This window comes from Thermomyces lanuginosus, assembly GCF_041956635.1.
Source record: "Thermomyces lanuginosus strain ATCC 200065 unplaced genomic scaffold VTN49scaffold_16, whole genome shotgun sequence".
Classification (NCBI taxonomy): Eukaryota; Fungi; Ascomycota; class Eurotiomycetes; order Eurotiales; family Trichocomaceae; genus Thermomyces; species Thermomyces lanuginosus.
Genome location: NW_027192350.1, coordinates 281,060 through 294,627, shown reverse-complemented (window position 1 = coordinate 294,627; position 13,568 = coordinate 281,060). Strand labels below are relative to the sequence as shown.

The following is a 13,568-nucleotide window of genomic DNA, read 5'->3' as shown; positions in this document are numbered from 1 at the left end:
ATTGACACATTCCGATATGGATCACTTGGGGTCTTACTACAGAGTATATATGTGCTTGGTTAGCACTGATCGATCAACTACGCGAGTCGGCTCTTGGTGAAGACTCCTGATGATCTAGTCCCAAGACATCATCATGATGGTTTCTCATTGTCAACTAGACCGTCTCAATATCATCATAAGTCATCGCAATTCCTACCGCGCACCCTTTGAACCCCCATTTCCCTCCCAATCCTGTGCTATGCGACATTATCCGGTCTACCCGGTCAAAAGTTATCCGGCAACAGCACCTCCCCCTTCATTGCATTGCCGTAAAAGCAATGCCGTCTACCGGCCATACACTCCACAAAATGGGATCTTCACTTCTTCCTCTCGGATATCCGCGGAACCGCCCACCAATCATGCCATCGCCCGGTTGATCCAACCTCGGGAATTTCCACAGCCAGGGATGGTGGTTGTGATGATTGGTTGTTCAAGACTTTTGAGACCGTCTGGATCGCGATGCTGGCGCCGATGCATGCGCGCAACGAGTCCTTGACGTTCTTCTGCCAGTCGGCTTCGATGGCAGGCCGGGATACCCCCGGCAGTATGCCCTCCTCGATCGGAGGCAGGAAGGGCCCCTGAGCGAGCACGGCCTCCCATGCTTTCTTGGCCTCGTCGATGGCGGCGCGGGAACGGGCGAGGACAGCGGCATCTGTTTCACCCTTGAGGGTAGCCTCCCCTTCGTACACGTCATAGGAGACAATCTCCGGGAGGGTGATGGGGATTAAGGGTTTCATGCGCAGTTCGTAGCGAAGACGCGGGCTGGAGTACGCGTCTGCGGAGGCTGCATGTGGCAACAGGCCGCGGCGGTCGAGAAACGCGTAAAGTGCGTGGAGAGCGAGGGAAAAGGTCTCGGTGGCGATAAGCTGTGTTCGATATCGCCGGAGGACGGTTAGGGATCGGTCGAAAAGGGGCTCGCGATCTGGTCGGGCGTTCTTGCTATGGTCGGAGGATACAAATGTTCTGATGCGGTCGATGTGGGCAATGTGTGTTGAGCAGATGTGGGATAGGTACCAGTAGATGCCTGCAAGTTCTTCGGGAGCGTAGATAGAAAGTTCAAAGCCCATTTGGAGGATCGTGCGGATCTGATTGAGTTTTTCATTGTATACCCAGCTGCTCAATGGGTATGAGTAGGTTGGTTGGCCGTCGTAGAGAACCAGGGGGATTTCCCTGGTGAGTGGCCGGAGGAGAGTGTCTATTTCTTCTGCCTAGATGACTAAATCAGATAAGAGCCCAAAAGTCTCGCCGATAGAGTCACAAACCTCCATCTGTATTGTATCCCATTCGACGACCGTATGCGTCAGAGTTCGTCGAATACGCGATCTGTTCAAGCATGCTGTGCGAAACGTGTCGATAAAAGGCTAATTGAATCAGTATACACTGCCAGTGACGCGAAATAAGAGACGACTCACCTGCCTGACGCGTTTGAGAAAGCGGTCCATTGTCTGGTACATTTGGAACCGGGGGTCTGAAGGCGCCTCGGCTTCCTCATTTTCCTTGTTGAGCAAGACATGTGCAGGCATCACGAGCTCGGAAAGGTCGTCCAATAGTAACCTATGCCCGTCATCTTGGATATCGTTGCGAATGTACGCCTGGAGCAAGCATCGAATGTATACGCCAGGAGGGGGCTTCCTTGAAACTATTTGCCAGAGGGATACCTAGCTTCGTCAGCAACGTACTGCTGCAGCGTAAGCGCAAACGTACCCGTAAATCGTATGCACAAGAGTAGTCAAACAGCTCATGCATGTCAATGGCATCCTGGCACAATCTCCTCAAAAAGGCAATTGCATCCTGAAATTTAATCTTCACCATCGGCCGCGGTGGCAAGGTGCTGGCGAGTCTTCGCTGTAGCTTGACACTAAATGCCTCTTCCACGGCCCTCCCGAGCGTTGTCGACTCCTCGATCGGCCGAATGAACGAGAGAGCATCGACGAAATTTTGTTTACTACTTGTTCGTACGATCTCAGTGGTGCTGGATACGGCTTCCAGGAAACGATCTCGGAACCGCAGTCGGCGAATCAAGGCTTGTTTGACCTGCGCATCGATATCGTCCCCGCTTTCCTCTAAATATTTTATCGCTCTGTCAACAAGCGATCGAATATCAGCTACATCAATCGTCGACAACAGATTGCGGTTGTAGAGCTGGGACACAAAGTCCTCCTCCTTTTCGGTATCAGTACTCTGTCTCTAAACGATAGCTGAGGCAACGACAAACCTCATAGTAGTATTCTGCCAATATTCGCGAGCGGACTATATCACAGGATCGCGCTAGAGCGACACAATATGCTCTGAGTACCAAATGCGTCAATGGACCTTGTCGCTCGAGGTCTAATCGGGCCTGATGATCTCGTTCACGGTGGAAATGTGCTTCATCGAGCGTGTTGGGAATGGGCCAGAGGATTCGATCGAGGTAAATGGAGGTAAAAAGTGTCTGCGACAGAGGATGTCCCATGTGCCATGCTACCTAGATCCATGCCATGTCAGCTTTCCGTTGCCTGCCCACTAGATCACCACCGCGACACTATTTCTCCGCACCTCGTGACAAAGCAGCTGGTCCATAAGTCCCAGAACTTCCTCCGCTTGCAACTCGCGTCGCACGTCGTAGTCATCTTCCAAAGCTTGCGCATGCGCCTCTCCAGGTCCTATGTAACCGCTGTCCATCTTGGAGTCCATAATCTAAGGAGCCGGAAACGTCGAGCGTCAGCCATTGCTTAACCACTGGACTGTAGACAGCACACACACCTCCAACGCCCCCACCGCTTCAAACAACGTAAAATTCTCATCTTTGACGAGCTCCCCGATTTTCAATTCTGTCCGCCGTTGTTAGATATGTGTTGAAGGGTAGCGATGCGGGAAGAGTGGACGAACTAGAAGCTGCATTTGTGAACTCCGCAGTGATGTCCCGCGCCACCATCGATGGTGTTTTTAGGCGCGGTTCGGAAGCGGAGATTTTCTGACTCGAGAGCATGATGGCGGGCAAGCAACGTGCATTTCAACCGGCTGCTGGATTATGTTCCTTCCTTGACAGAAGGATGCGAGGTGACGAAGCTTTTTTTTTTCTTCGCCCACTTGTTTCTCCGCGATCTGATGGAACCCGTTCTCGTTGCCGAACAGTGTGTCACCACCGGCCAGTTTACTTGGCAATTGACAGGTGGGAATGACATTTTAAAATGAAGTAAACAGAAAGAAACCTAGAAATTGAATGATTTTTGTTTGAAATATTCATCATTGAGTATAGTAATTCTACATGGTGTACAATTCCGTGGGAAACCATCATCCCAGTTCCATCCGACACTCCCCTCTACCCTCCATCGGAATCACCACTTTCATCCACGGCACGACTCTAGCGAGACTTTATTTGGACGCCTGTGCAGCGATAGCCTCCGCATTGGCAGTCGAGAGCTGCTGGACTTCACCCTGCTTGCCATTCTACACATTTCCCCGACCACAGTCAGCTTTTCTCCCACCATTTCCATCCATCCACGGGTTGTATTCCTTCACGCACCTCCCATTTGGAAAACTTGAGATCCGACTGACCACGGCGCTCGGCCTGCAGGCGAGGGCCCTCCTTGAGAGATCGGCGCACAGCGCGCGCAGCGACGGCAAGGTAGCGGTTGTAGCTGTTAAGGTCCGGCAAGTCAGTCTCGCTGTCGACAATTTCGCGACATTCTCGCGGACTCGGAATATGACACTTACGTGAGCCCGGCGGCTTTCCACGCAGCGGTCATCTTGACGACTTTGGAGTTGTGAAGATCTTCAATTGTTCTTTAACGGAAAGGCTGCGAAGACGGCTCGGTGCGATTCGGAGAGTCCATAAATTCGGGTCACGTGAATTTGTATCACGTGACATGTATGGGAAAAAAATACTAGTGGTTTGATATGCCTACTGCTTTAGGCAAGTTGTTTTGAGCATCACCCTGGCCCTCCGTCAGACCACAGCCAGATCACGAGTGAGTGAACTGGCTATGGATTGACCTTGGTTCATGGCTACTCCGTTCAAGCATATGAATTCGAAATCATTTACAGCGTAATCCTAACTCGTGATAACATTAAGCACGAATCCATCTATGAACATTAGCTGGCAACTCCGTTTTTTTCTGTCATACACCACCACTCTATTCATCAGAATGTCAACTGGTCATGACAAAATCAGCAACTTTTTGTCTTGACATCTCACGGCATGACACCATCACACTGGTTATGTAGGTAGTTGTGGCCGCACCCCCGGGCCGAGTCCCCGAACTATATAAAGTATATGAGAGGCATTGCCTGCAGAAGTCCCCATAATTGTAGACTTCTCGACAGTAAGAAACGATTAGCGTAATAATGTGTCATCAAAGACGGAACAGGAAGAATGAACGTGAGTGATTTTCCAGCATCATACAATGCGCTCGTCTTCGTGAACTCGCAGTTCCACGACAGGCAGCTCTTGATCCTCGTCATCGCTGTTATGAGGTACATCATCAACGACCATCGAGGTCAGATCCGTTCCCTCTTCAGCGATTGGCATATCTGTGTCGCTCAGGTCACCACCCCCAACCGCTTTGTTGCTCGCGGCGTCATCGTCGTCGTTGAAAAGGTCCTCGTCATCACCGTAGTACGGGCCCGACGAGCCGGTGACTCGCGAGTTAATCGGACCCCGCAAATCATCATCGACACGATCGAATGACCATGTTGGCCCCGGGAGGTATGGTGGTTGTGACTGTATACCGGCATCGCCACTGACCTGCAGTCCATTCGAGTATTTTGGAGGGAGGGCGTCATCGGAGTCGTCATCATCCGAGGAGGAATCGTCCAGACCGGCATCAACCTCCTCGCTCTTCACTTGGAGCCCGGCTCGCAAACCACCAACTCCCGCTTGGTGACTTGCTCCGGCTGCGGCTCCGCCCAAGGCGCTCGACAACCCATTGCGGGAGGAGTCGACGAGGCGCCGACCTTCCCCCGATGGCTGGTCAGAGTCCTCAGCTGCCGAGTCCTGCAATTCGTCACGCACAGAGGACTCGCAGATTTCCTGCAAGAGTTTTCCGCCCAACGGACGATCCGATCGGCGACGGTAAAAGAGGAGGTATGCAGCCGGAGACACGACTTTCTTGGGATCAATGGCCCTGGACACATGCGAATCTTTAACTCATATTAGCATAGTTCAAACAAGTACGTTGGGAAAGGGAATAAGAATATACCATTATACTCGTTCCATTCACCAGTGAGGAAGTTCTTCGCATATGCCGTGTAGTGACCACCTCCAAGACCACCATAGTGGTTGTCAACGGCGAAGAGATCGTAAACGAGATTCTCCCCTTCGCTTGGGCAGGCAACTCGGCCGCTGAGATCCAGCCCTTCGATCGGGAAATCAACGAGCTCATCGATCTTGTCCCGGAATCCGCGACTGGCACTGAATCGTTTCAGATGGATGACCAGGATATCAGGCGTCTTCCACAACTCAAACTTCTTACTCGCCCGGCGATGCTCCTTGCACCGCGGGCAGTACCAGGCATCATTTTCAGATAGGATCTCTTCTCGACCGAACTCGTCCAGACACTGGTCAAGAGTCAAGCCGGACTTCTTGCGCTGCCGGCGCTGGGCCCGCTTCTGCTCCAACTCTGGATCCGGCAACTGCGGAACGTTGGCCCATGTCGGCGTGCCACGCATTCCGTCCCCAGAGCGACCATCCTTTCCACCGAAAAGGGCATCATGGCTTTCCTCAGACCAGTCCAGGACAATTGCCTCGCCGGGGCGAATCAATGGAAGCTCAGGCTTCTCGAGTCCTCTCTTGGGCGCGGCAGATTTGTCATCAGACCGACTCGAAACACGGCTCAATTCGTCTAGGCTGTCCGAGTCATTGCCTGCGGCAGCTCGGTTGGAGCCCTCGATACTACCACCTACAACTGCAGTGTTCTTCACACCTGCAGCAGGAGCATCCGTAAGCTCGTCCTCGCTGCTCTCAGGGCTGATGGTAGATTCAGCAGGACGTTCTTTCTTTGCCCGACGCTTCAGTTGCTTGGAGGTGTTGCGAGGCAGTCTCGAAGCCACCAGAGGATACTCTGTACGCTCGTCCAAGGACGTGAAGCCGAGCGGGATGGCCTCCGTCTTAGACTTGAAGAACCTCATAGAAAACAGCTTCCGCAGGCTGGGTGGAATTCTTCGCTTAGAGATGTCAGATGCATCGTCGCTTTGATCGCTTGCATCTTTCATCGAAATATCAACAAGGCCATCCTCGCTCTGAACGGAGGACGTCTTGACATGCGATTCAGAAGCATCGTCTGCGTTCATGACAACTGCATCCGAATCCGCACTGTCGTCGGCCGTGCTTTCTTCGGACTGATCCGCTTCGCTCTCTCGCCAGATATCCCTGGTCGTCATCGTAGAAACCGCATTCAACACCTTGCGGAGGATAGTATCATAATCTCTGGCCTCCTCCTTGGTGAACACCAAATACGATGGGGCGCCGAATACCGCAAAGTTGCCCAAGCGGTTGTTACTCCGGGCAACGCGGTGGAAGAGAGGGACCAGAATCCGCTCAGCCTTAGGTGAATCCAGCGATGGCACCTCTTCCCCATCCGATCTGTCAAAACTCAACACCGAGTAGGAAAACTTCTTGGGCTTGTCCGGGTTGTAGTTCGTCGGCACCATCTCAAGCTCGAACATGCCGAGGTCATCGCCCGGGCTGATGTTGCTGTCCGCGATGGTAGAAGTATTGTCAAACATCTTGTAGAACTTATGCTTGTAGATCTCTGCAAGCACGAGTTTCTGCGGATCTGCACCCGTCTTCTTGGCGACATACTCTTTCAGAGACTTGATACTGGCGTTCTTATCAATCTCCACGGTGACCAGTACGGGCGGTTTATTCAGCGGGAAGTAGAAAATCTCCTTCGTCCATAGATTCTCGACCGGCAATTGCAACGTCAGATTGTTGAATGGATCGAAAATGATGCTGACCTTGTCGCACACCGGGCACACGAGAGTCGACTTGTACATGCCAGCAAAGAGATCCACGATCACGGAATCATTGCGGGCTTTGTAGATGTCCCAGCAACGGTCTGCAAACGCTTTGAGAGCAGCAGAATCATGCACCATTTCGTCTGTAGAGTCTGGTTTCTCAATGTACGGTTTCTTCTGAATCCGGTTCAAATCCTCATGCAGGCCGTCGAGCAAAAACAGCAAAAACTCCTGGGAGTCTTGTTGGGCATAGCCTGAAAATGACGGACCATATCTGCCGATCGTCTGTTTGAAGACCTTGGGAGAGAAAGACGGTGGACTCTCGAAATATACGACATGCAACAAGCTGGCGTACACCCGAGCGACATCGCCATTATGCGATAGCGGATTGCTAGGGTTGAGATCCTCCTTATATTTGTCATCTATATGACGAGAAAAGAACGTCAGTAAAAAGGAACCGAGAGACAGCGAACGGGCCACATACTTAGAAAGTAGTTGGTCAATTCTTCCACGCTCCGTAGACACTGCAGCGCCGAGGCCATGTAACATGTATTCCCCAGATTGTTGAAGCCGGTATTACCCCTAGGGCGACCATCTTTCCGTCGGCCACGGGGAGGCTCCAATGCCGGTGAGGTTCGCCCACTAGCAGTGGGTGTTTTCGGTTTCAATTTCAGACCATTCTTACCAGCAGCCGGAAGAGCCAGTCGGCTGGCAGACGACTTGCTTGGCTCCGACGACCAGGGGCCACCAGGGCCACCGATCATCTCGTCCAGCACGACAACATGATCCGTTGTGAGTCCGACTAGATCTAGTGTCATACTACCATTATACTTGTCATTCATCGTTTGATCCTTCGCGTCTTCCAGAAGCTCGCGTTGGGATCCCTCTTGTAGCGAGAGAAAATCATTAACGTCCAATGCAAGATTGTTACCTGCACTGGCGACCAACGTGGCGCCAGGGGCAGGAGAACTGCTTCGGGACTGTGCTGGCGTAAGAACACCCGATGTCTGGGTGCTACTCAAGCCGCCAAGGACTTTCCAGACGCGGACCTTGGTATTCATGTCGATACCTGCGAGCTTCTTTGCCCGCCGCAGCCACTGCTGATAGAGAGTGTGTCTGCTTGCCAGCATCTTTGCTGGGGGGTTCTTCTGATCTTTCAAGGCAGCTTGGTTGGCGGTCGGAGGCGAGCCGACGAGTCTCAGGATTGTAAAGATTGGGGGGTTGATCTCATACTGGATATTCTCCTCCCCGCCAGCCGTATTGGTGTTGTGGGCATATCGGACGATGGCCGGAGACTGGCTCGCCAGACCATACCACTTCATCATCAGGTCCCACGCCTCGGCGGGAACGATTTCAAAGTCTTCACCCATAGTGAGACCCGGACGCAGAGGCACGAACGGCTCACCGGCTTCGTCCTTGAACGTGGCGGAGGAGGAGTCGGTAACCAAGACGAGGTCCGAGTTATCGACTGGTCCGATCTCCCCTTCCGCGGCCTTTTTGTCAATAACGGCCCCACGGGGAGGTTGGGAGCTTCGGACCAGTACGCGGTTCAGCCAGCTGGCCGACACCACGTACCCTTTTTGCTTGTCGACCAGCGGCTTCTGCATCAAGGCCATGACGGCGGCAACCTGCTCGTCGATGGAAGGAATATCGGTTGCGGATGAAGCCGCGTCATGGGTCTTGCTACCTTCTTTGCTTGCCGGTGCGGCCGCGTATGTGGACATGCTCGATGGTGTGGGATAAATAGTGTCAGAATTACTGGGATCGTTGTTCACCATCTCAGCGTCCCCTTCTCCGGAAGTCATGTCAACGGACATTGCACGGCGCTGGGCTGGGCGCGTCTCGGGCCCCGCCGACGACGTCTGCTGCTCGGGGGCGCCGGTGTCCATGTTCACATCCCCGGAGGGAAGCTCGTTGTCCCTCGTGATCTCTGACATACGACGCTTGGTGCCGGGTGACGACGATCGAGTAACAGGCCCGTCGGAATGGTCCGGAGCCGACATTGCCTTGGAAGGCTGTTTGTTCAGCTGGAGCCCAGCGCAGGCCGCAGACGAGGAATCTGCGGTGGCGGCGGGCTCTGGCGTAGAACGGCCACTGCTGGTACTGCTGCGGCTCCCAGCCCTGGAGGAGATGCCAGCGCCAAGGACTTCGTCCTGCAGATGGGCCGGGATATAACGCGGCGAGGCAACGCTGGTCTGGGCAGGCGGAGAGGGTGAGGGCGACGACGTTGCTGGAGCCGTTTTGGACGTCGACGAAATAGCGATGGACGTTCCCGTCGTCGTCGTGGAAGAAAGCGTCACTTGGTTAGGTGGTGGCGAGGAAGAGGCAGGCGACGGCGATGCGGAGCCGTCCTTGCGGATCTGAATGGTGGTTCCGCGGCTGCGATCAAAGTTCTTTCGATCCGGATCGCTGGTTTGTCTATCTGCACGCCCCGACCACGAGGCGACACCATTCGTCGTTACAGTTGAAACAAGCCTCCGTCGCTTGGTGGAAGACGTGGTGAAGGTGAGCTGCACACGGTCCGTGGCAGCTCGGGACAACACGCGGAAACGAGCAATGATGGGTCGGAAAATGTTTCCCTGTATTAATTCTGAATTTCACTGGGGGCAGAAATGCGAGGAAGGAGATCAATACTGAAGTGAATTATTCGAAAGGCGGTCAAAAAAGGGAATTTCAGAGGGAGAAGAAAAAATCGAATCGCGACGAATTCGCGACGAGGCGAAGATTAAGTCCAAGTGGAGTTTGCTCCAGCTTTTAGTCTCTTAGTAACCCCATCAAGTCCAGACACGGTGGATGCGGGCGAGAATTAGCACCAAATGGCGCCGTGCGATGCCGCTGGCCAAGAAGGCTGCAGAGAATGCGAGAAATCACAGTCTTTAGGGCGTGGCGTTGCGGATGCGCGCAAGATCCTGGTCGGGATGGACCGCCAGATCCGACGATGATTCTCTAATTCAGTCAGAGGATACAAATGGACCACCAGAATTTTATGAGATGGGAAAACTGCAAATCATACTTCAGATGAATCTTCGAATTCATTATAGTTATCCATCGTGTCGAAAAAGAACTCGACCCATCAACGCCGTCAAAAAGTTTCCCTCTGTGTACGTCCAGAATACAGAGAACTATGAAATCAAGCCACGAAAGAATTCTACATAGCAACAATCTTGTCCACTTCCTCCTTGGCCTCAGTCCATGTCTCCAGATTCTTCCGAGCCCAGTCCAGATGACAACGCGCATAGGCAATCTGGACGGACATGCATCGTCAGCGGTGATCTTGGCAAGCAGAACAACGAGAGAGCACCTACCATGTACCGTCGAAGATCATCCTCCTTGTCCTTCTGGAACCGTTTCAGGTCCTGCAAAACCCCGGCAGAGGCGTCCTTGACGTCTTTCTCCGATACCTTGAGAGCTTGCTCCAACTGTGCAGACTTAGCATGATCATCTCATCAATTAAATCGACTTGTCCGTACCTGCATGAGGCTTTCCTTAGTTTTTCCAATTTGATCTCGGCGTGTCTTCTCCGGGTCGACATCAGCAAATCCGTGAATTGCGTGGCTGATGCGGCCAAGAATTCTGTTCGTCACGAAATTGCCACTAGCAGTCTTGCGGTGGACTGGAGCTGGCGGCGTCTCGCGTTGGGTTGTCGCCTGAGTAGCGGACGGATGAGAGGTGTCCCCATGAGTTGGTGGAAAGTCTGAATCGGCCGACCCTGAGTCTTGAGACCCACGCGGTGCATCGTAGTCGGCATGGCCACCTGCGCTGGTGGCTGAGGATGCAGAGGCCGATCGGGTAGGCCTCGTAGCGGGCGGTGTAGCGTTGTTGAGATACTGCTCGATCCGCTTGGCCTCTTGTTCGCTTCGCTCGAGTGACTCGAGTAATGATTTCTTCTTTGCCAGCTCCTCCCGCGTCATTTCCTCCTGAACACGTTTGAGAACCCGATATCTTAATACGCTACGGACGACACTGGCAAACTGCGCGCTCTCCCTCATGGGTTCTGCGAAACTGGCGCCAAGCGCTGACGAAAGCTCTTCCGTTTCGATGTAGGATGTGTCCGCTGCCTGACCAATCCGCTCAATGGCGGCAGCGACGGTTGGCGACTGCTCGGATAAGGAAAATCCGTTGTACCGGGCACCCAATTCCATGAGGTCGGCAGAGAGTGACGACAAATGGGATAGTGTACGGCGGTTCACCTTCTCAATACTTCCCTGCAGCAAGAGCTCCAGTTCGCGGGTCGCCGCCTCGAAGTTGATAAAGTAGGGGTCCAAATCCTGCTCACTGAGGTTGTGATTTGACGGCGGGAAACGGCTGAGATACTGTCCCCCTGGAGGAGAATGAGCATCTGTTGACTGGCTTTGGGCATTGCCGGGCGACGAGGCGGGAATACCTGTTGGTGCTGTAGCACTGGCTTTAAGCTTTGCTGATGACGAGGGCACTGGTAGCCATGCGTGGGCCGGGGTTGGGTTAGCGGGATCCAGCGGTGGTGCCTTGAGATTATTCTTCGGCACTGAAGATGCTGGGGGCGAATTCAGGACTTCACTCTACATATGGCATTTAGCAGAACACAGTCACACACCCTTGTCTGGGAATACGTACCCAGCTAACGTTCGGGTCTAAAAACCTCCACCACACACCGTCTTCGCGTACCTCCTTCATTCTACGGCATCGGTTCAAGAAAACAGCGAGCATCCGCTTCCGCAGCTCAATAATGCCCGTATCCTCCTTCGCCTTCGTCGGTTTGGCGGCGTAGTCTGCCATGGTATGCTTTTCTGGAATAGGAGGGATTACCAACGTCGGGTGCAAGTTCACCAAAGCCTGTCGCAGAGATGCGAACTCCGAGTACCGACGACGAACTTCGATATCCTATGACCATTCGTCAGGACGTGGTCCGGGCCAATAGAATCTAGCACAAACTCACTCCCGTTCGAATAGTATACACGATGTAGCTGCCACCACCTTCATGATTCTTTCCCGCATGGGTAATCAGAATGGGAAGGTCTGGATTTTCGTAGAGGATCTGCTCGATGCGACTATTGTAGGCGCCCTTCTTTGGAGCTGGCGATGAACTGCGTCGATAACCATATCCATCTTCATCATCCGTGTCTACAGGCTGCGACACATAGTCCGGCGGCTGACTGGAGGCTGGCGAAGATGGCACTGAAGTATCATGATCATAGGGAGCTGGAACAGGTGGATTCGAGTCAGCATCCGAAAGTTCATGTGCTTCATAGGCTCTGCTCTTCACTTCGACATACGGGGAGAAATTGCGGGATGTAGCGAGTCGCCCAAATGATCTGGGCGATCGAATGCCCCGTATGGGTTGTTATCTTCGTCGTTCCACATGGCGACTGCTTTCCGATTAGATTATGGTTGCACTCAGAAGCTCAAGTGGACGGTGCTGGAGGAGTCGTTCACGCCCACGGTTGGCCCATCCAGGAGTGGCAGTTCGTGATGAATGACACCGAGGGATTAAGCATGTAACGGATCGGTCAACAGCGAACCCGGCAAAGTGGGCAATCCAGCAGCAACCGGCCGGGCCGACGGTCTGGATATCCTGGATACGATAGGTATGGAACGCTGCGGGGGCGACGTCACTGGGATGCCTGAGGCAGATTTCGGCGATAGGACGAAGCCGATTTTCTGTACCTAAAATGACAGTTTATGAGTCTGCTCAGCCGCAGTACCTCTGGAAGCGCTATACCTAATATAGCACTTATCCACTGATAACCGCAATACCCATTCTGCTTCTCTTCACCGTGTCGACTTGCTCTCGGTTCAGATGGAAAAACGAGAATCAGTTCGCAGAGTTCATGGCTGCACTCAACATTCTCACAATAATCAGTCATTCAATGCTGCAAGGCCTAAAATGCACGGCAAAATAAAATGACGTTGTTTGTCTTACGCCAAGAGAAACTGCGTTTATCTACCCTAACCCTACCAATTTCTGCAGCACTATGCAGTACAATTTCACCCGAGTCCTCACTTGGGCTGCAGATCCGATCCTCGTGCCATTTTTAATGCTCTAACGTAAATACGAATAAGTCTATGGCATTCGAAGCGTCAGTTGCTCAGAGGCAGATCTAAGCCGAAGCAGCTTCATAACCTGTCTACATCGAGCGCCCTTTCACTTTACACATGGGGTCATCCGCATCATCCAGCAGTCCAGTTCAGGCAGATCCAGAGTTATGTACTGAGGTACATGTCAGCGAACGTTCACGCTCAGGCATACAGAAGGATCGATGCTTGCTTACACGTCCCGGCCATGTTCATGCTCATCGACATCATGCACTGAAGAAGTTATGGATGTTCGTAAACCTTCGCAACAATATCCCCATTCCACGCCATATCAATTGTCATTCGTCATTCGAAACAAGACAGCTTACAACCACAGCAACAACATGTGCAAAGAGAGGGCTCCACCCAGGATATTACGCAAACGGCATAAACGGCCATGCGTCACTCGGCTGCTTCTGTTGAGGAATCGGAATTGGTTTAGACGGAGGTGTCAAGGGAGGGAGACTTCTATCACTAGGAGGAGTGGGTGGATAGACAACACTGTCTCGACCAGGCCAGTAGGGTATGTCTTCATCGTCATA

General features: G+C 52.9%; 4 protein-coding genes across 4 annotated transcripts; all 4 read right to left on the bottom strand.

Annotated features, from left to right (window-relative positions):
- Nucleotides 1-356: 356 nt before the first annotated feature.
- Nucleotides 357-3,007, bottom strand: VTN49DRAFT_489 (uncharacterized protein; the record flags this gene model as incomplete). Its single annotated transcript, XM_069412885.1, has 8 exons — nucleotides 357-1,247; nucleotides 1,302-1,400; nucleotides 1,452-1,697; nucleotides 1,744-2,202; nucleotides 2,255-2,503; nucleotides 2,575-2,715; nucleotides 2,782-2,849; nucleotides 2,908-3,007. 8 exons carry the CDS (start codon nucleotides 3,005-3,007, stop codon nucleotides 357-359), a joined length of 2,253 nt encoding a protein of 750 aa, XP_069271392.1.
- Nucleotides 3,008-3,393: 386 nt separating this feature from the next.
- On the bottom strand, nucleotides 3,394-3,767 carry VTN49DRAFT_488 (uncharacterized protein; the record flags this gene model as incomplete). The annotated part of the gene is made up of 3 exons (XM_069412874.1): nucleotides 3,394-3,468; nucleotides 3,545-3,659; nucleotides 3,736-3,767. 3 exons carry the CDS (start codon nucleotides 3,765-3,767, stop codon nucleotides 3,394-3,396), a joined length of 222 nt encoding a protein of 73 aa, XP_069271391.1.
- A 650-nt stretch (nucleotides 3,768-4,417) lies between these two features.
- Nucleotides 4,418-10,024, bottom strand: VTN49DRAFT_487 (uncharacterized protein; the record flags this gene model as incomplete). The annotated part of the gene is made up of 4 exons (XM_069412863.1): nucleotides 4,418-5,160; nucleotides 5,220-7,397; nucleotides 7,460-9,554; nucleotides 9,989-10,024. 4 exons carry the CDS (start codon nucleotides 10,022-10,024, stop codon nucleotides 4,418-4,420), a joined length of 5,052 nt encoding a protein of 1,683 aa, XP_069271390.1.
- Nucleotides 10,025-10,123: 99 nt separating this feature from the next.
- On the bottom strand, nucleotides 10,124-12,315 carry VTN49DRAFT_486 (uncharacterized protein; the record flags this gene model as incomplete). The annotated part of the gene is made up of 7 exons (XM_069412852.1): nucleotides 10,124-10,219; nucleotides 10,281-10,394; nucleotides 10,446-11,296; nucleotides 11,360-11,513; nucleotides 11,569-11,835; nucleotides 11,891-12,153; nucleotides 12,228-12,315. The coding sequence occupies 7 exons, from the start codon at nucleotides 12,313-12,315 to the stop codon at nucleotides 10,124-10,126; spliced, it is 1,833 nt and encodes a 610-aa protein (XP_069271389.1).
- Between the last annotated feature and the right edge of the window lie 1,253 nt (nucleotides 12,316-13,568).